Source organism: Rhea pennata, chromosome 6, assembly GCF_028389875.1.
Source record: "Rhea pennata isolate bPtePen1 chromosome 6, bPtePen1.pri, whole genome shotgun sequence".
Classification (NCBI taxonomy): Eukaryota; Metazoa; Chordata; class Aves; order Rheiformes; family Rheidae; genus Rhea; species Rhea pennata.
The window spans coordinates 1524479-1549165 of NC_084668.1; the positions used below are offsets into that span (position 1 = coordinate 1524479).

At 43.5% G+C, this 24687-nt stretch overlaps 1 protein-coding gene across 1 annotated transcript in view; it reads right to left on the bottom strand.

The window, feature by feature from the left end:
• GALNT13 (polypeptide N-acetylgalactosaminyltransferase 13) overlaps positions 1–24687 on the bottom strand; it is a 145006-nt gene that overhangs the window by 8561 nt on the left and 111758 nt on the right. The window contains exons 10-12 of the mRNA XM_062578606.1: positions 15616–15755; positions 12384–12482; positions 1843–1977 (exon numbers count right to left, since the gene is read on the bottom strand). Coding sequence (XP_062434590.1) covers positions 1843–1977; positions 12384–12482; positions 15616–15755 — 374 coding nt within the window. The remainder of the gene's footprint in view (positions 1–1842; positions 1978–12383; positions 12483–15615; positions 15756–24687) is intronic.

Genomic DNA, 24687 nt, shown 5'->3' on the forward strand with positions numbered 1-24687 from the left:
GACGGACTGCGCTCTGCACGCAGGAGAGACGGCCGAACAGCCCTCTCGGCCGTCCCTCACCCAGACACCCGGCCACGCAACCTGCTGCGTCTCCTTCTTAGGAGCTCCATCTAACGGTTGATTTTGTTTTTGCACAACTGCTCACAAATTTTCCATTATGCATTTATTATGTTAAACTTAACAGAAAAAGATAGCATATTGTCAATGTTAAGAGTAAATGAGAGCTTATTTGGTTGAAAGAAATATATTCATCTATTTAAAGAAAGGTGAAAGCAGCCCGATTGACACAAAGCTGCAAGTAGCTTGCAACTGCCGACAGGACTGAACAGGGCTGAAGGTCAGTGTTCTTCTAGCTTTGCAGTCGTGGAAATACACCAGTTCACCAGTCTGGCACGTCACTGCGTAACTGCTGGTCACCGAGCAGTCGGCACTAAAACCGTGGTCAAGGTAGAAATTCATTTTCGGTAGCTTGTGCCCCAAATACTCAAGGGAAGGAGATGGGCAGTGTAATTTTTTTTATCAAGAAAGATGGCTCTCTATGTGCGGTGTTGAGAAAAAAGTATTGGTGAAGAACCTGGTCGTGGGCCTTCCATACCGATATAAAAACACTTGATATTCGAGAAAACTGATATATATGGGTGTGAGAGCACTCGCTTCGGCTCCGGACGGGAGCTGAGAGCTGCGGCGGGCGCGTGGGCCGTCAGTACCGTTCTTTGCTATTCCTGATGGTCTGAGCTAGCTAGACCGGGCTGCTTAAGCACATAAAACCCAGCACCTGTAACGCGATAAAACAGGCCACGGTGAGCCAACACGACGTGCTCCGAACGGCAAGGGCGAAGGGAGGCGCTTGCTGGACAAGTGCCTTCCAGGGCATCCGAAACCCGGATCGATCCGCATCCTCAGGTCTCTGCCTGCGGGTTTCTGCCTTTGCCTGTTTTCTGGGTGATGCTTTCCTTACTGTTTGAGTTTTAAAATTCCAGCTATAATGACCAATTCTTCCCACAGAAAAGCGCTTTTAGCTAATCCCTATTTATTTCCCTTGTCTCCCACCTCGACTCCAAATATCATCAGAAAGCAACCTATAGCCCATGTAGAAAACAGCAGCAGGAATTTGCCTGGAAAGCCCCAAAAGCAAACGCAGCGGTAATGCAGGAGGAATTGTTTTAGCACGACGAGCCACTCACGCAGCCTCCGCACCGTGCGGCGCATGCCGTGCCCGCTGCGCTGCGCGGGGCCCCGGGAGGCATATTTTGAATTAGTTTTGCAATATCTCTGTAAGCCACCAAATTCTTACAAACTGCACTCTCTTTTCAAAATCCAGATCACGCCCTATCCCGTCTCATTACATAATCAAACTAAACAGGCGACTGGCATATGGAAAATGATCAATCAAATAAAATCCACAGTCAACAAGCTTCAAGAGGCAGAAGAAGTAACTTGAAAAACTGTAACACAAAGAAAATTCCCTTTTTCTGCTTTATACATATAAAAATGCAGAACACTTCTTTAAGTTCATAACAATGCTTTGGCAGCTACTAGAAATGAGCTGTCTTTTAAAGAATACTAAATTTACCTTTTCACCCCTCTAAAAATAAATTTTACATAAACAAATTTTAAAATTTGTGAATTAACTGAATTATTTCCACTCCAAATTTTATATTATTGTCAGAAACAGTATCGGCCTATCACGTCATCAAGCTATGGCACTCAAAGATACTTCCTTGTACTACAGGGATATTTTATTAAAAATAAACTTCTGCCTCTAAAAACCCCAAGAGAAAAGTAAATGCACAAAGAGGAGCTGCGTTAGCTCTGGGCTCGGCGCGTGCAGGAGCTGCGTACCTCAGCATCGTACTCCCAGAGCTGGTTCCCTCGCATGTGATGGCACTTCAGCATGATCACGGGGCCATTGAGTCTTGAAACATCCAAGCACAAATCATCCGTGCGGATCTCCTTGTCAGCAGTGTAAGAAAATACCTGAAAACAGAAAATGATTACCGTTGCAAAGTGTCAGTAATACATAACCCTAAATTATTGCTGATTTGCAATATACATAATTTTCACTTCAGTGATGCACAACGATGCTCTTCGCCAAACGCTGTCCCGGATTTCGGTAGAGTTTCCTGCAAGCCTCAGTGCACACGAGCGTGTGCCACGCTTAAGAGAAGGAACATCATGTTCAGGAAAAGAAACTGATATGACACCAAGCCCAGAAAACGCTTGGCTATACACTCAATTTTACCTCTTGAGCACAATTCAGTGGATGAAAAACGAAAAAGGAGCAAAGACTTTATCTGAGTATTCTACAGATTAACATAACTGTAATCATCATCTTCAGGAACCATTTCCCAGATTTTTTAATAGACTCATACGCTGACCCTATTATTTGAAGCACCAGAAAGTTCCTGAATGAAGTATGCTAACTGGTATTTGCTGAATTTCTTGCACCAAGAATTCTCTCTGCTAGAGGTCTCTACAGAGATTTACGCACCTGAATATTTCGGGAGTGTCCAGGGACTTAGTGACATCAGGAAATAAAGCGAGAGACGGGAGAGCAACGCGCCCCGGGCGCGACGCTGCCCCAGACTCCCGCGGCTCTGGCAGCGGACGCGGGCGAGACGGGGGCTGCGCCGCCCGCAGGCACTGCCACGCTTTTCCCGGGCCCGACCGCCGCGGCCCCCCGCCCCGCGCCGCCACCACGGGACCCCGCGGCCGGAGCCGGACACCGGCTGTGGCTGAAACGGTGACGCGCACACCGCGACGAACGGTGTAGCTAGGATGTCTCCTTCAAGCTCTGATGAGTATGAACCAGCACCTGCGCGTGCAGCTGAGAAAAAGAGTTGTCAAAACATGTAAAATAATTCACTTAAGGGGCAACGTTTAAATTAGCAGAGCAGTGTAACGGAGGCACGGACCAACGCAACTTGAGGACGTACAGCCGGCGATTTCGGAGCTACTGGAAAGCCCGCTCCTCTTGCCAGGGGAATGCAGCACGGTTAGAGGAGCCGAGCCCGGGGTCTGAGCACGCGCGATGCAGCGCCCCGCGGACATCCATCCGCCGGGACGCCTGGCGAAAAACCTAGCTGCCCGCAAGGAACAAGGAGCTGTTAAGCTGGCAAATTAAAACCTTTTTTAATGAATTAAGTGCAAGGCTGGGTATTCCACTTCACTTAGAAACAGGAGGCTTTGCAGTAACGCACTAGGAAATTTAATTTCCCCCTAAACAGCTTTAAAAACTTCTATACTACAACAAACAGCCAGGGGAATAAAGCAAAGGGTTTTGAAATTGGAATTTGGATAAACCTTTTAGGCAATCATGTATATGAAAAAAGCACACAAAGAAGTTAGTGGAGTAGCCAGATGAAAATCAAATCAGTGGTCTTCTGAGGAAGAACAGCACCAGAGAACTGGGCAAGAGCAAAAACTGCCAGGCCGGGTGCAGATCTCTGCACGTTCCGATTTTTCAGATTTCTTATTCACTGTTCACTCACCATGCTCCAACCACTCATCTGGATGAAAATCTAGGACCCCAAAGTATCACAAAGTACAACGGCCTTTTGCTTATCCCTGAGACAGAGCTGAGGCACTGAAAGTGCATTTGTCCTTTCTATTATAAAGCAAGAATTTACTATCCGAAACGCAGGAACGCAAACACAAACTCTAATTATGCCACGTTACCTACATCATATCCGTCACAGTCAATAAAATGATTTCCAGGGACAAGCGCAGGGCGGGAGCGAGCCCGGGGGACGGCGCCCGAGGGGGCACGCTGTGCACCACTGACCTGCGCCTCCTCCTCGGGCTTCGTCGAAACGCTCGTTGATTTGGAAAGTTGTAAGCAAAACCCAAACAACGATCAAAAACAAAAGTGTATCCTAGAGCTACCTTTGATCAGACTGATTACAGGTTTGCTTCGTACACATCCTGCGGACGTGCCTCCTCGAGCTGAGACAAGCTGCTCACCAGCGCATCAGGCCAGAGTTCGCCGAGCCGCGTACGGCCAGCAAGAAAATCAGCAACACTTGTGGTTTCTGCAAGAGAGGTGGAAGAGCAGCCCCTGTTCTGGACGAACACTGAAATCTGAAGGGTTTGGAAAACAGTATCTAACTGTTTCTGAACATCTCCTTTATATCCACATCCAAAATTTCACCTCAAGAGAAAAAACAGAAAACCCAAAAGCAACTTTCCTCAGTAATTCCTGAAGACCTCACAGAATTCCCTTCCAGGACATTGTTTTGAAATTACTTTGGGAATAATAAGTATAGAACTCAAGAAAAGAGATAATGTGGGATAATCTAAGATAGGGATTTTGAATTAAAAGACTATTGCTGCTATAATATTAAGCACTGATATATAACTAACGTTATTTCAGCAGACTTGTAGTAGAACGTGGATTAAAATGTCCCAACATATTTACTTCATTCATAGCTAAAACATTCCCTAGTTGTCCAGTGCAAGAATATACTTCTATGCACATATTATACAAATATTTTCTTTCACTATGCTTATTACTTAAAATTTCATCTATTACCATTTCTCCTCAACCAAGTTATGAATTATTTGTGATTTTTAACAGGATAAACACGTCAGCATCAGGCATTTTCTTCTAGCCTCAAAGACACAGCAGATGGTTTCTTCTGTGTTTTATAAAAAGCAAATACTCATGTTTCGAAATTTACTTCCATGCCCATCTTTCTTTCTCCTCTTATCCTGGATAATTGCAATATACTGTTCCATTACATCTTTTGAAAGAGTAAGTGATGTCTGAATTAACAGTTACAGAAGATGGGCTTGAAAAACATGCAGTCTTAAGAAGGAAAAATGAATGCTAATTAAGAAGACGTAAAACGACCAGGCTAGCATTTTACTTACATCCATATTAATTACAGATGTAATTATATTAATGTCATCATATAAAAATAGAGGATGGCAAACCATGTTGCATCTTATAGCTAATTAAATAATATATTCCACGCAACACGCTGCAGCGCGTTGCAGGCCCTGGCAGGCTTGGTTACTGTTTCACCGGACAAAAGCTACGCTGGAGACACCGGCGGCTGGCGCAGAGCTGGGAAATCCCAGCTGGGGCTGCGTCACCGGCCGGAGCCCCTCGCTGCGCCTCCGCCGCCCGCCCGGGACCACCGCCACGGAGCCGCAGCCTGCTCGCGCGGCGGGGAGCCGGGCGCCGCGAGCGGCGTAGCGCGGGGACGGCGCGACGCTCCGGCCCGTGCAGCTAGCGCCTTCCTCCCGAGCAAACCCGAGGCGGCCCCGGGGCGGCAGCCAGCCCAGCCGCGAGCCGCAGGGATCGCCTTCGCGGGGCTGACCGGGGCCGGGAGCTCGCGGCAGCGCTCGCAGCCGAGCGGCGGCACGCGTGGCCAGCAGCTTTCTCTAGCAGCTGATGCACTTTTAATTAATTAATTAACTTCTCCCTACGAACACGGAACTAACGCGGCATCCCCCCGACGAGAGTCCGAGCGTCGAACGCGGGGGGACCTGTTCTGCCAACCCGTAAGAGGCCTAGCGCTGAGAATATTGACCATAAATGGTTATTTTACACTTCGTTACGTGGAACTAAATCTTGAGAATGCATCTGTAAAACCAAGGAAGAAATACTTAAAGCAATAAAAACGGTCGTAAATTGGACGTAACTAAGTACAGAAAAATCTAATTTATTCTGACAACCATTTTAATTATCCACAGAACTCCCAAGGTAAATTTTGAAATCACCTTTCATAATTGATTTAAAATATTCTAATAGAAGCTGCAGGGAAGGTATTTTTCTTTTGCTCCTGAAATTGTTTACACATTAAACTCCGAAAGTCACCTTAGGCAAAACATGCAAATTGAAGTTATTTTACTACCATTTAAAAAAGATCCAGGAATCTTACATTTAAATTTCCAGTTAAGTCACTTTTGGAGATATTTTGCCTATTCATTTCCAAACTCACATTTAATTATCAAGTCCAGACAATCACTTAAGTATTTTAGCACTGGAACAAATCCAGAATACACACATAAAAAATACCAATAAAGATTGCACAGGCATCTCACGGCACAGGCAGGCAGTCTCGGGATTTTCTTCCAATGTTCAACAGGCAAGTCCATCGCAATTACTTTACTCCTTTGAGGGAAAAAATATCTCATTCCCATACTCCCCCATTTAGAGAACAGTTCTTTAGAAAAATTTAAAAACTGATTTTCACTCCCACCTTGCTTAGTATGCAGTCTAATCCTATGAACAGAAATGAATGTTGCTTCACTTCCTCAGAAACTGGCTTCTGCTGGGGACTGGACAGATTAGGGAGATTAATCTGACTTCTGTAAAGAACAGCATTTCTGTTCTCGTTAGCAACATTGCGATGTGGAAATGGTTCTTCAGAGAGTCAGCCCTCCACCTTAAGCATCCAGGATTGTTCCTATCCAGCCCTATTTTAATGAAGAACAGATTTTAGCTTTTGTTCCTGTAACAGTATCTTTGCACCCTGACAGAAAATACCTAAACTAAAAAGCATGCAAACTCACCAAGATATTAAATCTCACCAAGAAGCTATTTAAAGTAATGAATAATTCCCTGTTAAATTACTTGAGCATATGTCCAACTGACAGCACCTCAGCAGCTCACTGACTGCACTGGGGCTACTCCTGTGCTTGAAAATAGCAGTAAGTTTTACTTCTAAACCTTCTAAACCAAGCTCTTTAATGCCATTAAACCAGCTCATCTCATCAAGCAGACATTCATCTATATCAGGGAATAATCTAAGCGCTGTCCGGTAAGAAGTGGCTTTCAAGGAAAACACTGTACTAACCACAAGATAACATGGATTTAAGCTAGTAGCTGGAACTATACTAAATGGTCTAAGTAATAACAATAGAACAAAAAGAAACAAAAGAAAACAATTCCGGTTGGCAGCATCTACTGGACACATATACAGTAGTATAAGCACCTATCTGCAGGAAACAAATTCAGTTAAACAAGGTTTCTTAATGTTGCCAAGGAATTAGTTTTTTGGCATATCCAGAAAATGGCACTGGAAGAATAAGCATGGAACCAGCCTTTTAGTGTTAATGGCAAACACAGTTTTCTGATGCTACAGTCTCTGTATTCCCCAATGCAACCTTTTGCCCTCTCCCCAACCATGGCCGCTGCTTTGGGGTTTCAGATGCATGCTGCATTTCTGCACAGAGGCCACAATAAAACCTGCCTTTTGGCTCTGGAGGGGTGGGTTTTGTTACGTTTTGTTCTGCAGACAGCGCTCGCTTCGTAACGGCCAGACACCTCACCGCCTGCAACGAAAGGTGCTCGATGCTTCCAGGATCGCAAGCTGCGAATTATGCTACGCTCCTCCCTTTACTCCTGAAAAGCAACGTTATGTTAAACTCACACTTATTAGCAGGTACAGCAAATACTTGTACGCTGCATTTTATCTACCGAGACCTCATTACTGCAATGTGATCCATCTAAAGCTAGTTTTTCCACATGCCCTGGTGACTATTTCCACCAATTTAAAGTAGCAGCTACTCAGATTTTACCTAGACTCTAAAAGGAAGATGTTATTCTCATTCGCATTGTGTTAAATGAGATTCTGTTATTTAACATGCAGACATTGCTACTTTGTTCCCTGTTAATCACACTTACCACATTTGTGTTTAAAGATCACCAAGAGCTCCACTGTGCTGGGTCCTGAACAAATCCAGAGTATTAAGACAGTTCCCGCCCCCAAAGGTTTGTAAGTACAATACATAAGAATGATGTAAAGTTTGCAAGGGAAATCATACATCAGCAAAAAGGACTAATAAAATATAAACTGTAACTGATTTTATACACAAAGGGTTTGTTGAGAAAAACAAAACATAAATACAAAGCAAAGTTAAAGGAATGAGGAGATCGAAGAAAGCAAAAAGGAATAAGGCAAAGCAGAGAAAGGCCAAGCTACTTTTTAGTAATCACAAAATCTAGGAATTAATTGCAATGTTACAGTGAATAAAATAAATTAAAAGCAAACTATACGCTAAACAAAAACTATAACACATGCAGTGTTCTCTTATCCAGTGAACTCTTCAAGAAGAGATTCAAGCTTTGGTTGGTGATCAGGTGCACAAGTACTGCTCACCCTCCTCTTCTACGTAACCCTCACCAGAAGCACAAATAAATTAACTAGGTATTTTCACTTAAACGTCCAATTTTAGATTTTAGGTGACTTAATAACATATCGATAACCATAACTGTTTATCTAACTAAAAATGTAAGATGTGACGACTGAATTAGTCTAGGGTCAAACCTGGAGCTGTAATCAGACACTCTGCCGACTTTACCAGCAAGCTCCACTCCGCTGAAAATCACGAGGTAATATGTCCCTCTGTTTTTTAAATCTGGTCTGAATATTAATACGGTAAAAATTACTCTACAGAACATAACTGGGGACTTCTGCTTTAGAAAAGTCTCCAGAGTGAAAGAGCATGCACGTTTATACCCGTTCTCAGAAGTAAACAAATCGTCAGAGGATACAGATAAATCCTTACAGACCAAGATTTTCCAAAAAAAAAAAAATCTTTCTACATACCATTACACAGAAACTGTTCTGATTTGAAAAGCATTTGAGAATATGTATCTTTACCGTGAATGAGAAAAGGATAACATGTCTGTGAAACATTACATTTTTTAAAGACCCATTACTTAGAACTAACCTGCAAAAACGGCCCTCTAACAGGCCTCTAGCAACTCATGTTTTTTAACTGTCAGTGAGTACCGAGTCTGAGCTTTCATTACAAAATATTGCCAGAAGGAAGTAATGTTCACCTTATACGTTTACTAAAATCTACAAAACCTATGTTCATTCTGTTGTCACCTTGCAACAGATGCCACCAGGTAAATTAGCACTGCAGAATATCCTGGCTGATACAACTTCACATTCATTAAAAATTAATTCTGACAAAACGCTGAGCATCCTGGTGGAATCATAATTTCTGATGCATTCCTTTCCAAAAATTTTACTTCCCTACGGAACTTATGTAACCAAGATTAAGAGCAAAAGTTTGCCACATCTGAACGCTGGTTTGTGTCAAACTTGGGAGGCTGTGGGTAAGCACCAAAGATGTAATAGTGTGTGCATTCGTTTTATTGGAGAAGATTATCATAACTGATTGCATGAAGACAGGTGCAATGAGAAGATGATAACAAATATTTAGTGCCTCACTGAATATTTCAGTCTCTACAGTCAGCAACCAAGAACAAGAGCCCCAAGCCCCAACTGAAGAGGCTCCCATGACATCCTCACAGGTCTCCCAGCACATCCTCATAGACGAGCTGATAAGCTGATTCACTGTGAGGTGGCTGCACCCTGGAGTAGGTGGCCCAAGGATGTTGTGCAGACTCCATCCTTGGAGATATTCACAACTGAATTGGACACGGTCCTGGACAACCTACTCCAGGTGACCCTGCTGGAGCAGGGCAGTGGACCAGGCAGTCTCCAGAGATGCCTCCAACGCCAGCTTCTCCATGACTCAGGGAAGAGGTTTTGCTCTGAAGCAACTTTCTCTCTATTCGCATTCCAAGCCACTGTGGTCAATGCATTGAGGCAAGCTCTCAAATACTGAAATACCCACCAGACTGTCTCTTCTTCAGTAAGGAACATAGGAGATTTTATTGAGGACAGCACGCAGGAAGGGGAAGGAGCAGGGTGGGACTGAGCAGGGCCTGCACGGGGCGACGGGCTGCGTTCCTCGCGGTGGGGGTGGCCGGGCATTGCAGGCTGCATGCAGGGAGGACTCCTCTCAGGGCCCTCACCGATCTCTGCACCATCCTGAACACTGTGGCCAGCTTCCCATCACCGGACGGAAGTGTCAGTTGCTAAGCTAGTTACATTTACCATATTTGTGCTATTGCTTACGTAGTGCTGTGATATTTGTACATAAAACCCATCAAGCTCTCTATCTAAAAGTGACATCTCAGATGGCAAAAGCAGTCATTTCCAGCTGTCTCAGCCTCACAGTCAGTTGCCCCATCAAGCATCCCCCTCATTAATGAAATACAGAGTACTTTGAAAATAAAGGGATTTAATAAAAGCATTTATCTCCGCACTGCAACAAAACGGCTCTTACCACACCCAACTTCCCGTGGCTGCGCTGCGGCAAGACGATGAGACCAAAGCAAGCTGCTAGAGCGAAAACCAGATGGAATAAACGGCGGAGAGAGCAGCAACTGCAGGGCCGCAACATTACCGCACAGGACCAGGGTCCGTAACACCGCCGTAGCTGCCAGAGTGCTCTTTAATGGGCTTTAGCAATACAGGGCCAAAACTGCGGTACGCTTGTTACTTTCTTGATTATAGCATTTTGTTGGCAAAAAGCAGGTTCACTGCCGTATCTAGCGCATTAAAGCCCTAGATCTGAAAAAAAGGAATCGAGTGCTGAAAAGGAGGAAGAATACCGATTCTTGAAATCCGGTTGCTGCTCTGCCTCCTCCGCAGCGGGAAGGAGCGCGGCTGCGGCGCGGGCCCCTCCGGCGCGCCGCGTGCCGTGCCTCCGCCGGCTCCCTCCCACCCGAGCTCCGCCACCACCCCGACGGGCAGGAGCTGCGGCGGCCAGCCGCGCGGTCCCTCGGGCCCTCCCCGCACCAACAGCCCCTTCCTGCCCGCGCCGGGTCGCACGGTTTGATTGCTGTCACGAGCAGAGGCCCCGCGCTCAGGAAAACCACAGTAACGGGTGGCATTGCCGTGGCAACGCGGGAAGAGATTAACCATCAAGCCCATCAAGATGATGGTAGGCAGGAAAAACAGAGACTGTCTCACCCTCGGCCAGGCCACTGAAGGGAACACATTTCTTCTGAAATACTACAAAACCAGAAACCAGCTGTGGGAAGAAAGGCACGACGAGGACAGGTCATTCTCCCCTGATTTTGGAAGCAGACTAACAGCTGTTTGCACGATGCATACGTAGCCAGAGTTCGAGGAGTCAACCTCAGTACCTTCCTCCTTAAACCCCACCACTGCGAAGCAAAGCTAAGCCCCCCCTGCAAGCGATCTCCGCACAAGGCTCATTCACCGACCACCAAAGCCACCTCCCACCAGGGCTGACTCGAGAACGGGGCTGTGCACGGTCTTCCACCCAACGCAAAGAAAACAGTTCTAAGACTGCACAATGAAATTTGTTGGTTTTATTTTACAGATTGCTAACGATGATCGTAACCTACTTAGAATCAGAATATTTAGTAACCTAGTTAGGATTATCTGAAATATTCGTGTCAACATAATGACAAATCCTCCAGCTTTACACTCTGACAACAGCTCTCAACTGAAGGACAAGGTGCTTCCGCACTGCCCGAGCCTTCTGCGTGACTTGGGAACTAACCCATCGCGAGAGATCGCATCTTTTTACAGCTATCTGCACTTAGCCTCTATCAGCTGACTGTGCTGATTTAAATTAGAGATATTAGGGCATGTGAAGTTTGCTGGTCTTTACACAGCGGTACAATTATGAGCTAGAAGCATAGCATTTACCATTTCACTTCCTATCAGAACATACCTAAACCACAGGTGAAATAACTCACAGCCCAACTATTTGATTCTTCACTAGTATTGGAATAACTCACATGAGCTATGCAAGCCAAGTCCTCAATTTGCATGAACAATTTATTTTTTATTTTTCACATACACATTTTAGAAACGCATGGATTCTGCTACAACTCCTCTGGATTCTCATCCATTTCCATAAAAAAAGAATTCTTCCCCAGAAGCAAAAAGATGAAGTAAGATTCATGATAAAATTTTCTAATATTAATAACTGCAACTTTAAATGCATTTATTTGCATACTAAACAGCAGGAATGTATTCACTCAGAAACTTCACACACTTAGAGATGAAGCTCTATATGCACCAAAAAGTTTTCAAAATTTGCAGCCATTATTTGAAAAACTGGCTTTTTTGAATACTCTTCAAGCTCTTAAGTGGTAAGAAGTTCAAAATGTCAAAAATGTTAGGATTTTCATTAATATGCTTGCTAACTGATACAATTGTTTTTATTGTGATGATCCAACCCATCTGCATGTGAGCTGCAATGAAACACTTTTCTATCATGGCAAAATCACACAGTACTGTGGACAAAATACACTACATGTTGAGCCATAAGTAGTTTGCTTGTTTAAATCTGCTTGTTTAAGTAGTCCATTAATAATTTAATTTATTTAACTAATTTAAACTAATAATTTAAATTATTAATTAGTGTTTAAATAATAATAGTCCATTTTGTGTGGAAAGGAAGAAATGCCTACTGGGGAGACGAGCAGTAGCATTACCGGGGACGAATTCAAGCTGGTCAGCAATCGTTGTGCAGGGGATTGAAGACTGAAGCAATTACTGCACAGACAATGAATAGCTCGGGGTTTTTACCTGATTTCCTCCCATGCCATGGCAGTTGAAAATGCCCACTTTTTCATTTTCCTTGCGGCCCATGTTGTCTAAACACTGATTGGTTTCAACATTTCTGATCTGAAGAAAGAAAAAGATGAAATGCTCCTTTAAAAAAATGTCTGTAAATGTCATATTTTTGCAGAATAAAACACATAACTGCATGAAAAAGTACATATTTGTGCATTCAACTATATGAATGTTTTAAGTTCCAATGTTCAAGCATGTTACATTCATAATATCAGGAAAAGAAAAGAAAATAATTACAAAGAAGTATAACGAGTGAGACTTTAAATTACGTATTAACTGCAAGCACGAACGGCACTCGAGTCAAACCTCCTCCAGTGCGCTGTGCTGTCTCATTTACCGAGCAAAACACGCTGCCGTTTCTGAGCACTGCGGAAGCGAGGGCTTGCCCACGAGGTGCCCCGTCCTTCCCGGCCCCGCGGCTCCCCGTCTGCCGGACGGGACTGTCCCGGCAGCGTCCTCACGAACGCGCCCTCCGCGCCGCCCCGCGGAAGGGGACGGGCCCCTCGCCGCAGCACCGAGCCCACGCAACCCCAGCGGGCGCAGACGTCAGAGCATCCTATTTTTACGTATTTTTAAAATGCACGTTTGCTCAGGAGGGGGGCCGAGGACCCCCGCCCTTTGCTAGCCCTCCTGCTCGACGGGTCGGACAGCTGCACCAGCGGGGCCCCTCTGCCCCTTGCCACCTTCAGCAGCACGGGGTGCTCTTCTTACCAAAGGACGCAAGGTAAAAGCGTGCATTACCTCTCACTTCTTCTGTGAAACTATTCTGAAACTCCGTATTCTGTGACGTTTAATGCAATTATCACTCATCCTGTAATTATGCCACTCCAGGCGGCTTAGCAGGCATTGAAGTAAATAGTAAATCAATGCCGCTAGTTTGGGCTTAAAGCGGCAATATAAGTAAAAGGAGATAGTAGAATCTGTCAATAAATCTGCTGGGACAGAGTGGATCAACAGAACTCAAGCGTTTGCTTCTTAATCCACTCCAGCATTTTTAAGCCCACAGAAAGCAGCACTGCCCTTTGCTGGTGAATAACCTCTTCCTTTTTTAATCCTCCAGGAGCTGCTAAAGGAAAGGGCAACGAGGCCGTAAGCAGGAACGCCGGTTTTACACCTCGAGCTTTCCGATGATGAACACCTCGCTGCTGTCGGCCGCTTCCCATCACCTGCGAGCAGCTTCCAAAGCTCAAGGCCCTTGGCCGGGCCCGGCGCAGGCACCCAGGGCTCCGGCCCTCGGCTCCCTTCTGCCCGCCGCTGCTTCCCGCGCCGCGGCCCGCCACGGTCACGGCGACGCCGGCACCGCGTCCGGACGACGCGTCCAAACCGTAGCTCAAAACGGCCGGGCGTTTGTTGTTAAAAAGCACTACAGTCTGAGCACTGGGAACCACTCCAATCCTGAGCAGCGAGTAAACGGGAAAACTGCCGAAACGTCATCTTTGAGCCAGGAAAAATCCTCATTTCACACCCTGCTGAGCTACTTCCACTTTCCCAGGACAAACTCAATTTCATGGAAAGCTCCCTTCAAGCCTTTTTTCTTAAATCACCTTTTTGTAGAAATAGAGTCTGAAACATTTCCAAGGAAAACAAGCTTGTGTTTTGCAACCCTTGATTCACTAAAACAAACACTTTTTTGAAAATTCCTCTGTAGTCATTATGTCTTGGGTTCACAAAATAATTCCTGTCTTGTGTTTACTTTGCATCCAGTTTCAATGTTACACGAGTAAAATGTAAAGTTAAAGAACAGTTGACATTCACCACATTTTGCAACAAGCCATATGCCCTTTCAGAGGCGTATTTTCATCCTTCTAGGAAGTTTAGATCTAATATAAAATCCATCTGGACAGCAGTTACGTTCTAATTGAATGGAAATCTTAGTTTCATATAAAAACTTGGCAATTTTCAGGATCTGCTAATTAAGTCTGTGATGCATATGCTTTCTAATCTTCTTGGGCAATTCAGTTCTGGGCAAATCCACGCCTCCAAAATCTCAGCTCAAGACTGTGCCCTTCATTTATAAAAGCAACAGTCATATTTCAGTAAGCTCTACCGGCAACAGCCAAATACAGTGCAAGTTGAAACGTCACGTAACGCTGATCGTTGCTTCTAAAACGTTGGGTGGTGCTAAGACACAAGCAAAGCAAACGCGAACGTTACCTGATTTCAGGTTACGCCTGCGCTGCCGTGCAGGAAGTCACGAGCAAATTTAGGATGATCATCCCGAACGGGTGAAAATTACCGTTTCATCGCCGCTCCTCGCACGCAGACCGAAGCGTGCCGCGCGGAGCCGAGCCCCGCGCCGAGCGCTCCCCGCGGGCTGCGAGCGTGAGCCTCAACCCACAGCTCTGCCCGGCTGCCGTTCCCATGGAAACCGCAGCCGTGTTGGTGAAAATAAGGTGCTTTTAATAACTATTTTATTATTTTCACATAGTTCTGTTTTCCAGTCTGACAATATCACACAGAGCTGTATTATTTGACATCTGTTAGACGAGCTCTTTCCTTGCCGTAAAACCACGTTTCACTTTATTTTGTCATGTTTAAACTAGAAACCCTGCTGTGACTTTTGTTTTTCAGCGCAGCTGCAAGTTTCAACAGTACATTACTTTCCTGGATGTAACAACACCATATGTTCTTCTGGTTGCTGTTCTATCAATAGCTATCTTTAAATCAAAGCATTCAAGAGCTTTTAAAAGTCAGCTTAGGTACAACTCAATAGAATATTTTTAATAGTAAATTTTCCGAATTCTAAAGAGACTTCAGTTCTTGGTTCTACTCAAATCATCAGATTTTCAGGTATGTTTGTGATATTCAGCTCTAGGCATCCTTGCTGGAAAACACAGTATAAGCAAATAAAAACTTTTTACTTTAAAAAAGGGCTTATTCTACTCTACGTATATATGTATTATTAAATAATTTATAAGTATTAGTCACAATCATTGTTTTTCCAATATACTGCTCAATTTGACAGATAAATTTTTAATGATGAACATTTTCAGAGGGGCAATACACCCTTACGAAGGATTTAGAAAAAAGATAATCTGCTCAAGATGAAAGATAAATAAATACAGAGAATGTTCACAAGCTCTTTATTCATTTCTGCAGAAACGGTCCATCTTATTAGCAATGACCCCATTTGCACTATTTACTTATTGCTTTAATTTAGTTTAATAAAGTAAATAATTCATACCTCACCAAGTGAGTAATAGCGCCGTGGGATCTGGGAGTCTGGATAGACGTTTTCTAGGTACCACGAGAAGGGTTTGCACTTCAGCGTCTCTCTCAGTGCTTTTCTCACTGATACATCACCATAATCCACTTTAACAACACCTGCAATTTTTAAGAGAATACATGATCGAAGTACAGTTTTTGCATAGCTGCAAAGAATAAATTACTGATCATTTTCCAGTTTTCATGATTTCCCTTTAATTATCATCCATTTGCTATAATTATAACATTGTATGAATACATGTGCAGCTGCTGCAGCACATATCTTTACAAACATTAAATAAACGATTTAGCAAATTGAAATGCTTGAAAATTGTACTTTTTTTTCCTTACAGCTAATTTACCAATCTGAAAAGGCCCGGTCATTGAATTTTTTGATTTCTTCATATTCCCGAATATTAAAGCCCATTCATTTAGGAGGTCAGGAGCAAATTTCAATTGGATAGCATCCAAGTATTTCAGATCAAATAACAGCTCATCTAACTTCTCTTTTACTAAATGCTGTGCAGGGTTTATTTGATCTGATCCTCTCAGAAAGAAACCCATATCCATTCACATTTTTACAAACCATTTTTCAAAAGCATCTTGCTAATGTTTTCAAACATACACTGTTCTGGGAGAAATAACTGGAATGAAATATGGCTCTTTTACTGAAATAATCAAGAGTTAGCTTACAACTGCAGGAGGCTGACCGAGAACAAAACTTTGGCCAGAAAGGCTTCCCACCCCTTACCCACCCACGCCCAGCACGGACCCATTCTTCAGCCCTGAGAGCACCCGCTGCCCTGCGGCACACCTCACAGCAGAGCTATTACCCTCGTTAATGCTATTATAAAATCACAGCTAATTAGTACGTCCTGCAACAGGAAAGCGAGCGGAGGGGATGTGGTGGCAGGTCTCCTGGAGATCCTGAGGGATGCAGGACCCTGGGGCTCGCCTGCCCCAGCTCGGTGAGGGGTGGTCACCAGGTGGGAGGACGTATTGGTGAAGGGGAGGACTATCTCAGTCCTCTTGGCCGAAGCCGTCCTACTTTTCATGACACAATGAAATCATCACCATGTCCAGTGCTCTCCTTCCCATGGCAATTCTTTGCATTGGAGACCTGTGTTGGTGGCACTTTGCTGGCCACCAGCAAGGAGTGTTGCACAGGTCACAACACAAGAGATACAGTTCACAGAGGAGAAGCAAGCAGATTAGGAATCAGAAAAAGGGGAAATCAGCTAGCAATCCACTACATGCTAAGAGTATGGTCCATATCCTTATGATCTTGCATCAGACACAAACACACATACCATACATTTAATGGCAAGTATACATTAACACTGCTGAAAGATGAAGTTCAAGAAAAAGATGACTTGAAATCTACATCGTAATAAGTTCCTTATCCCTTCTAAGTTTGGGAGTGTTCTCAAAGCCTTTGAGATCTAGCACTTGCCCTCCAACCAGTGTTGACTAGATAATATAAAGAGCCGTTGCCCAGCTCCCTGCTCATACTGAAGTCAATGATGATCTTGCCATCAGCAAACAGTAGCAGAGTTTATCTGCCATGAGAGCTCCTGGGAAGTCCACCCAGAACATGTATAGTTCATGAGGCAAGGGCAGGCAAGCTCAGCTATATGCCTTTCCACTAGCATCTTAAAACAAGGGATAAAAATCAATCATATTGAGAAGAAATCTGTCAGACACACAGATTTAGTACAAAGTTTTCCTTTATATTAAGGAAAAATATAATCATCTTCTTAACCTTTTATATGAAGAAAATGTAACAGATAAACTATTATTTTTATTTTACCCTCTCACCAAGTTGAATTTTTTGCAGCTTTACAGATGATTTTCAGAGTTTAATATAAAACTGAACTAGTAGCAGGCAATATGCTTTTCAATATTGACATATATTTTCAGTACTCTTTGGGGAAGAGCAGGATAGCTAAGGAAGGCAGAGTGCCTCACAGGAAGAAATATAAAGGCCAATCCAAAGGTTCTTGCTACATGGTTATATCGAATCATTAGGAACTAGAACTCTAAAAGCATCTGAATAAATAGTTAAAAATATTCTCTGTATTCTAGTTTAGTCTTAGATGAGGGATTTCCTGTGCAAGTGCCTTTGGAAGAAATAGCGGAAGCCAAAACACTAGTTTCCAGCACTCAGCTGCTACTGGTTTATTCCCACTGCAACACATGAGATAACTCCTCACAGCACTTCAGCCACACCGCAGACATTAGAAGGGCAGCAGATCACGACGTCCACCCAAAGCTGTCTTTGAGCCGCGCTGATCGATGAGGTTCCGGCTTGCCCTCCTCATCTTCCTTTCAAGCCTCATCGCAACAAGGGCTTGCTGCAAACGCTCCCCTGGCGTTCGCTCCGCTCTACGACACGCCACCACACTGACATCAAAAAGTCTCTCAGAATACACTAAATTTGATTAATTTTCAAATTGAAAAACCATTAAAAGGGTTTTTATAACTGTGAAATATCATATCAAACTCCAAGTTTGTACCTCCAAGTTTACAGCCAGTTTATAACAGCTATACAACTATCTACAGTCACCACTATCGGTTCTTTTTCAGTGTTGGGATGATTTTGGAAGTAGTTCCTCAGCCTACTGGCCTTTATTTTGAAATACATTTTTAGGTAGATTAGTAGCATAGTTATTTTTATCAGTATTTTAAAGAAGTGCTCTCTATAACTCCAGGGCATCCAAATACAGAGCAAGGATATATTGGTCACGATGTTTGATTTACTAGCTTTCAGTCAGTTTTGAGTACATGGAGGTACTGCCACATTTAAAGAGTTTCCAGTCATACTTAGAAAGACACTACCAGATTTATAAATGAAATCCAGCTAGCTTACACGCTGCATTCCCATCATCTTCTACTTTCCATTATTTATGGGATCTTTTTTGAAATTATTATTGAGGTAAAACTCGAAGGATACTAGTGTATTCTCCTAAGAAATCAGGCCCTGAAGCACAAGCTGCTATCAATTTTTAAAGAAACTCAGTAAGCAACAACAGTTGAACTATTCATTATTATTTTTTAAAAAATTCAAAAAGTTCTTATCTATTTCCTAAATATTTACCTGTTATGTCTTTGAGAAATTAGGCTAATGTATGATTGTTTAATTGTAGGATAGTACTTAATTCTAGATAATTAAATAAAATACTGGATACACTGTAAATTATTGCTACAGGCTAAAATCAAGCAAATGCTCCCGGGGAAGCACTTTAGCCTGATAATAATGACTGAGGGCGACGGATGCATAATCAACGCCGTATCAGCAAAAATTCCTCGGAAACTGGAAGGGCTTGGTCAGTGCCAAGAAATTAAGCAGTACTTACGCAAGCCTTGGAGAAGGACGAAATTTTAACATCTCCGTGGAAAGAACGAGGATCCAACCCCTTGCCACAAGGCTGGCAACGGGGCAGGGTGGCGAGGGCAGGGGCCAGCTCCTGCCCGTGAGCCGAGTCCGGGGCAACGCCAGGGCTTCGCGCAGGACGCCGGGCACCATGGAAGGACATGTAGGGCCAGGGAAGGTTTGGAGGCATGGGGAAAACCTATGTCTGGCTACAGTATCTGCGGTAACGTATTCTGGTAGATTTTATAAACATTTTTAAAGGATTTGAAGAGTTTTCTTTTTAATTGAAAGAAACAGAGAACACACCAGCTGTTCTGGAATCAAGGAGCTTCAACACAGAATTTCCTTCCACTGTGTTTCAGGGAATAAAAGCATCCAAAGATCAGTATTATGGTCGTTATGTAACATTTTATTGTGAAGTATCAACTGTTGTCTAAGTACAACTCATCATGTATGTGAACAGCCCCAAGTATTCAATTCATTGTTTAATTTAACACATACTGCCTAAAACACGTTGGTTAAGTGTATGTAAATGCTGCTGAACTAGTCGATCTCCTGAGGTCCACTCCAACCCGAATTATTCTATGATTAGGGTTGGACAGTGTGCAGAAGCACCTCAGCTTTTACGCACCCTGTCCCCACCTGATTTTGAGAGGAAGGTGTTTGCTTTTTCTTGAGAAGTAAGATTCATTAAAGTAATTCATGCTTGCTATTCCAGATTGGAGGCATGTGAAATCATCAGTCATTCTTAAAAGCCTGGAAGGGCCTTAAAATTATCATCAGCAGAAATGAAGCATTTCCAAATTCACCATTAGAAAGAAAATGTGGATATCAGTCTTCCTCTCTTTTTCATCGCTAGCTTTTCTGCTTACGGCAATACTAGTCAGTCTCATTTGAAAATGAGCTTATGATGCAGAAACGTGATAAAGGGTTAATTTAAAACTCCAGTTTAGATAAGGTCTCATGATTCAAAGGATGCATAAGGACTTTTTCCTTCAATAGTTGCAATGGGTTTAACACTTGCCAAATGGGTTCTTATCTTAAGACAACATGTTCTTAGAAGCACTGAGACCCTCCTGTTTCATCTCAGTGTGCCCAACTCCTATGCTTCTGCTAATCAGCATCTTATGGCTGGTTTGTCAGTATTTCTTTTGCACAGCGATTACCCATTTAGAACTTTTTGTCAGTAAAACTGCCAATAATTCTGAAAGGAAAACTTTTATGTCTCTGCCTCCAAGATCACACATTTATTTTGGTCTGACAGCCACAAGAATCCTTCAAATGAAGGTAATAGCAAATGGAAGAAGAATGTCACAACCAGATGCCTAAGCTCTGGTGTGGAAAGCACTCCTGCAACTTGCACGTGATGACAGCGTGACAAGGCACCGCACTGGAGACCTGAAGGTCTGTCCTGAAGACAGGACAGGCTTATGCATGGGCCAACATGAAAATAGGAACTCCTCGCGTTTTCGGTGAAACCAGCATGCTTCTCCAACGTGCCTGGGCAGAGACACACACTCGGCAGGATTCCCCGCAGCACTGTGCTGGTACTGTGAAACATCTGCTGTCCTCCACATTTAGTCAGACATGCAGAAGGCAGTATTCTGATGAAATCAACAGGCAGTTGCACTTTTATCTGCATCGTTATGTCAAGGAAACACTACAAATAGTTCAAAAATAAACTTTCACACACTGAACAAATCTTAGTCACTGCTTGCAGAAACCATGATCTAACCAACCGAAAACCATAACTGTTTCCAGGAGCTCTACAACCACCACAGCCTTGAAAACCATCTATGCAAGACAACTTGGATCAGATTACTTTACTGAAGTGTCTCTCTATTACCACAACAGGACCGAAGAAGCAAAGACAGGGGAGTACCTGCCTCGGCATCAGGTAGGGTATGCTGCACAAGTTTTGCCGGAGGAATAGCTGTCCTTCATGAATACTGATGGTGGAAAAATAAAGATGCTTGCCTGACTTTAGAAGTCATCTCTGCAACGTGAACTACATAGAACCGACCTGGAAATATCTTTGCATTTTGAAAAGAGGAACTTTTTCACCATTTACGCGTGTTTTAAAGGCAAGCTTTTACTGGAAAGGGGGAGTAGATGACAGTGAGTGGGCGCCACTTCTTGGGGAAGAGATATGTGTTACTGCTATTATTTGTGCTGCTCAGTTCTTATCTATAATTAAGCTAATCTTCCTCGTGGGAAGGCACTCAAGGAGTTAGAAAAAAACAGTAATTGTGTTTCATCGTGCTTTGTACTGCAGGGATCTGATAAAGCCGAACACGAGGAGAAAGGACATTAGCATGGTTGGAGCCTGTGATCACCAGCACCACAACAGCCATCCCCCACCGCGCACACGTTGCTATTCTACTTACGGACGCACCAGAAGCGGCAGTCTCCCAGGGAAAATACCCTGTGGGCTCAGTGGACACCCCGCCTCTGTTCTGCTTTCCCATTTTCGCATGGATTTCCCGTTCCGGATTTGCTAGGTGGAGACCCCCTGAGGAGGCAGAGGCCCCAGAGGACCTCCAGCGCCGCACCACGACTTTCCCATCACGGGTGACGGGTTGCTCAGGTACACGAAGGGCAGCGCATGGAGGTGGAGCTGCATAAACAGACAGCAGTAGCCTTTTCTGATTTAGTCTGTCTCACCTGCATAATTGAACTTTCTGTAATTCAACAAACTAGAAAAAGATTAAATTTAAAGTTTTACAAAATCTCGCACCAGAGGTCTCCTTCTCCACCGCGCCGCGGGCACGCGCGCTCTGCTTTTCCTTCCAGCAGGAACCTCAGCTGTGCAGACCCCGCGTAAGCTTTTATGTTCCCTTCTGCTCAATTTAAACCAGCCTAATATGAATCAATACCTATTTAGTGTCACTACTTGCTAAATAATCAATGGGACTCGGAGGAAATATGAAAGTAATGACTTGTAACTCTGCTTACATTTAAATAAGAAAATGGGAGAGAAACGTCCTTGAATGGAAAAAAATACAGCATCAGAAGAAGCTACAGAAAGGGTGGCACGCAAAAGAATAGATTAAAAATATCTCGGGAAAGAAAGCAGATTAGTTTAACAGAGCAGATGTGTTTCAAGCAGAACAAATTGAATCATTGTAGAATTAAGCCTGCATTTTTTCTAATGTATCCTGCAAATACGCTTGCAAGAATACAATTGCAAAATGGGGTAAATGCATCGTTTCTATGGAAGAAGACATTTACTTGTAATGATAAAGATGGAAGCATTTCACTGGAATGAAATACAAAGTTGCAAAAGTGAGAATAATTTCCTTTATATAATAAAACTTAATTCAGATTCAGCTCTTGCAGTCTTTTGCTGTCTCACAAAGATAAAAAAAATTGTTTCATTGAACTAATATTCTAGTGTGCGCAGATGGACAGTAATGTGAACAGAGAAGCCAGCTTCTGCATTTCTTTCTCTAGCAGAGTTTTAAAACTCTGCATTGCCTTGCATAGTAGCCAGCTCATTATTTGAGACGCCCCATTTAAATTACAAAGCTAAGAAGCAAATTGGGAGGCAAATTCAGAACTCCAGAGGTGGCTTTGTTTGATTGATTTTTGCTTTTTTTAAAAAAAACAAAGTGGCATTCAAATTTGTTTTGTGTTTCATAGGATCAAACATGGCAACATGCTAAATTAAAAATGAGTTTTCAAAATCAGAAGGTTTGGTAGGACATAAATTACAGAGTGAGGAGATTTGCTAATACTTTCCGAAAGATACCAGTTTCTGTATCAACACGGTTCAGCTGGTGTCTCTGAGGACACTCAGCATGCTGCCTTTTTCCTGAAGCCGGCGGAGGGCGAGCGCTTGGCACAGCACCAGGGGTGACAGTCCCACTCACTCCCTCGCCAACACCGCGGAGCGAGTCAGCCCAGCCAGCTACACCGGGCAGCATCACTCCTGCAGGGTTTCCAAAGCTTCTCACAATGCAATTCAGAAAGCAAGACTTGTAATGCTGGACACTCACAAATCACAGGGATGTTCAGTTAATACCTGTATCAAAAGCAGACAAATTAATTGGCAACTTGTACAATTTCTAATCAGTCAAAAGAGTAAAGAAGTTGGCGTTCTTTGACATGACTCGTTCACACTGTCACAAAAACACATATAATGCACAAAGAAGTCAAACAAAATGTCCTAACTCACCCTCCCCAACCACACCTTGTATCCCTCACTCTAAGAGGCTCTTACTTTAACTCACCAGCAATTTAAGATAAATTCATGTAGCAGTTTCCTAGTGTGAAATATGGTATCACATCTGAGTTTTCCATGGGAAAATGTCAGCTATATGTGCTTGGGGGAAGTAAGCTGTAGATTTCTACCACACAACAACATTATTCAAGAAAATGAGTCAATAATTGCCAATGTTTCTGCAAATAAAGCATTGTCATGATAGTGTGCTGCACTTTAAAGCTTCTTCTATCAAAAAAAATAAGACTTTAAATGATATTTTACCCTATAAACAAACATTTAATTTAGGCTACTTATACATGCATATTTTAGACAGAAAAACAGAGGCTTAGCGAGACTAACGAACCCTTACACTGCCACTTCGGTCCTCCGTGGAGAGCTCCTGGCACCTACTGCAGGTCGCTGCACGCTCACTGATGCCCTCCACCCCCTGCCCTTCCTTTCCAGCAAGCCTTGCTGCAGCTACAGTTCCTAAAGATTTAAGTATGCGATCATTAAAGTTCTAGCAAGCTGGTAATAATGGCCACAACTGTAATTTTTATGACTTAGAATCATAATAACAAACAGAGTCTTAACAGAATAACACTAAGCAGAAAAGGCACGGGCATTCAGGGTGAATGCTTCCCGATACATAATTCATTCAACTGTTGTATTTTTGCTGTATCTTTTCATTCTTTTTCAGCATTAGTAACTGAGTAGTTTTGGTGAGTAATTCTTCAGCATTAAATTGTTTCTGAAGAGCAAAATTCTCTTTTCAGTTACTTTTGCCAATTACATTAGCTGGACGAATCTGGCCAGTCCAACAAAGACCCAGGCTGAACCCGGGCACTGGAAATACACAGACTTGCAAAAAACCCTTTAAAGTTTTAGGTTGTATAGGCAGTGCTGTCAGCAAACTCATTTTGGGGCTGCTGCAGAAGGTGGGTGTGAAGGCACAGCCCAAGCGGGGCTGGGGGCGGCGTAGCAGGAGCAGACCCCACGTCCCCCGAGCCCCTCGGGCCACCGCCAGCGCCTGCCTCCGCCCGGCGCAGACCTGTACTCACCAGAAAAGCTGCGGTTTTGGCTAAGCTCTCATTTCAGACACCTTCGCACCTAGCTGTGCTAAATATATATGGGTGTACATATACGCACCTGTAATTTTTCAAATAAACAAGAAAAAAAGAGCTCTTCTTAGAATCAGTGAGTCACACTGTAAGAACCTTGCAGTGTGCTTGCTTTTGCTCAATATGTATTTTTCTCAGTTAGTATGAAGAGTAGAGCAGCACTTAAGAAAAGCTCAATAAGCAAGGAATGTTAATATGATTCAGCAGTGCCTTAAAAATATTAGCAGAGAGACAACAGGAAAAAAAGTACTTCTTGATTCAGAAAACAAGGGAGAAGCTGCCATGCATACCCCTTCTCGCCCACAGCCTGGCCTCTCAGGTGTCTCACGCAAGGGCTGTAGGAGCAGTGCTTCC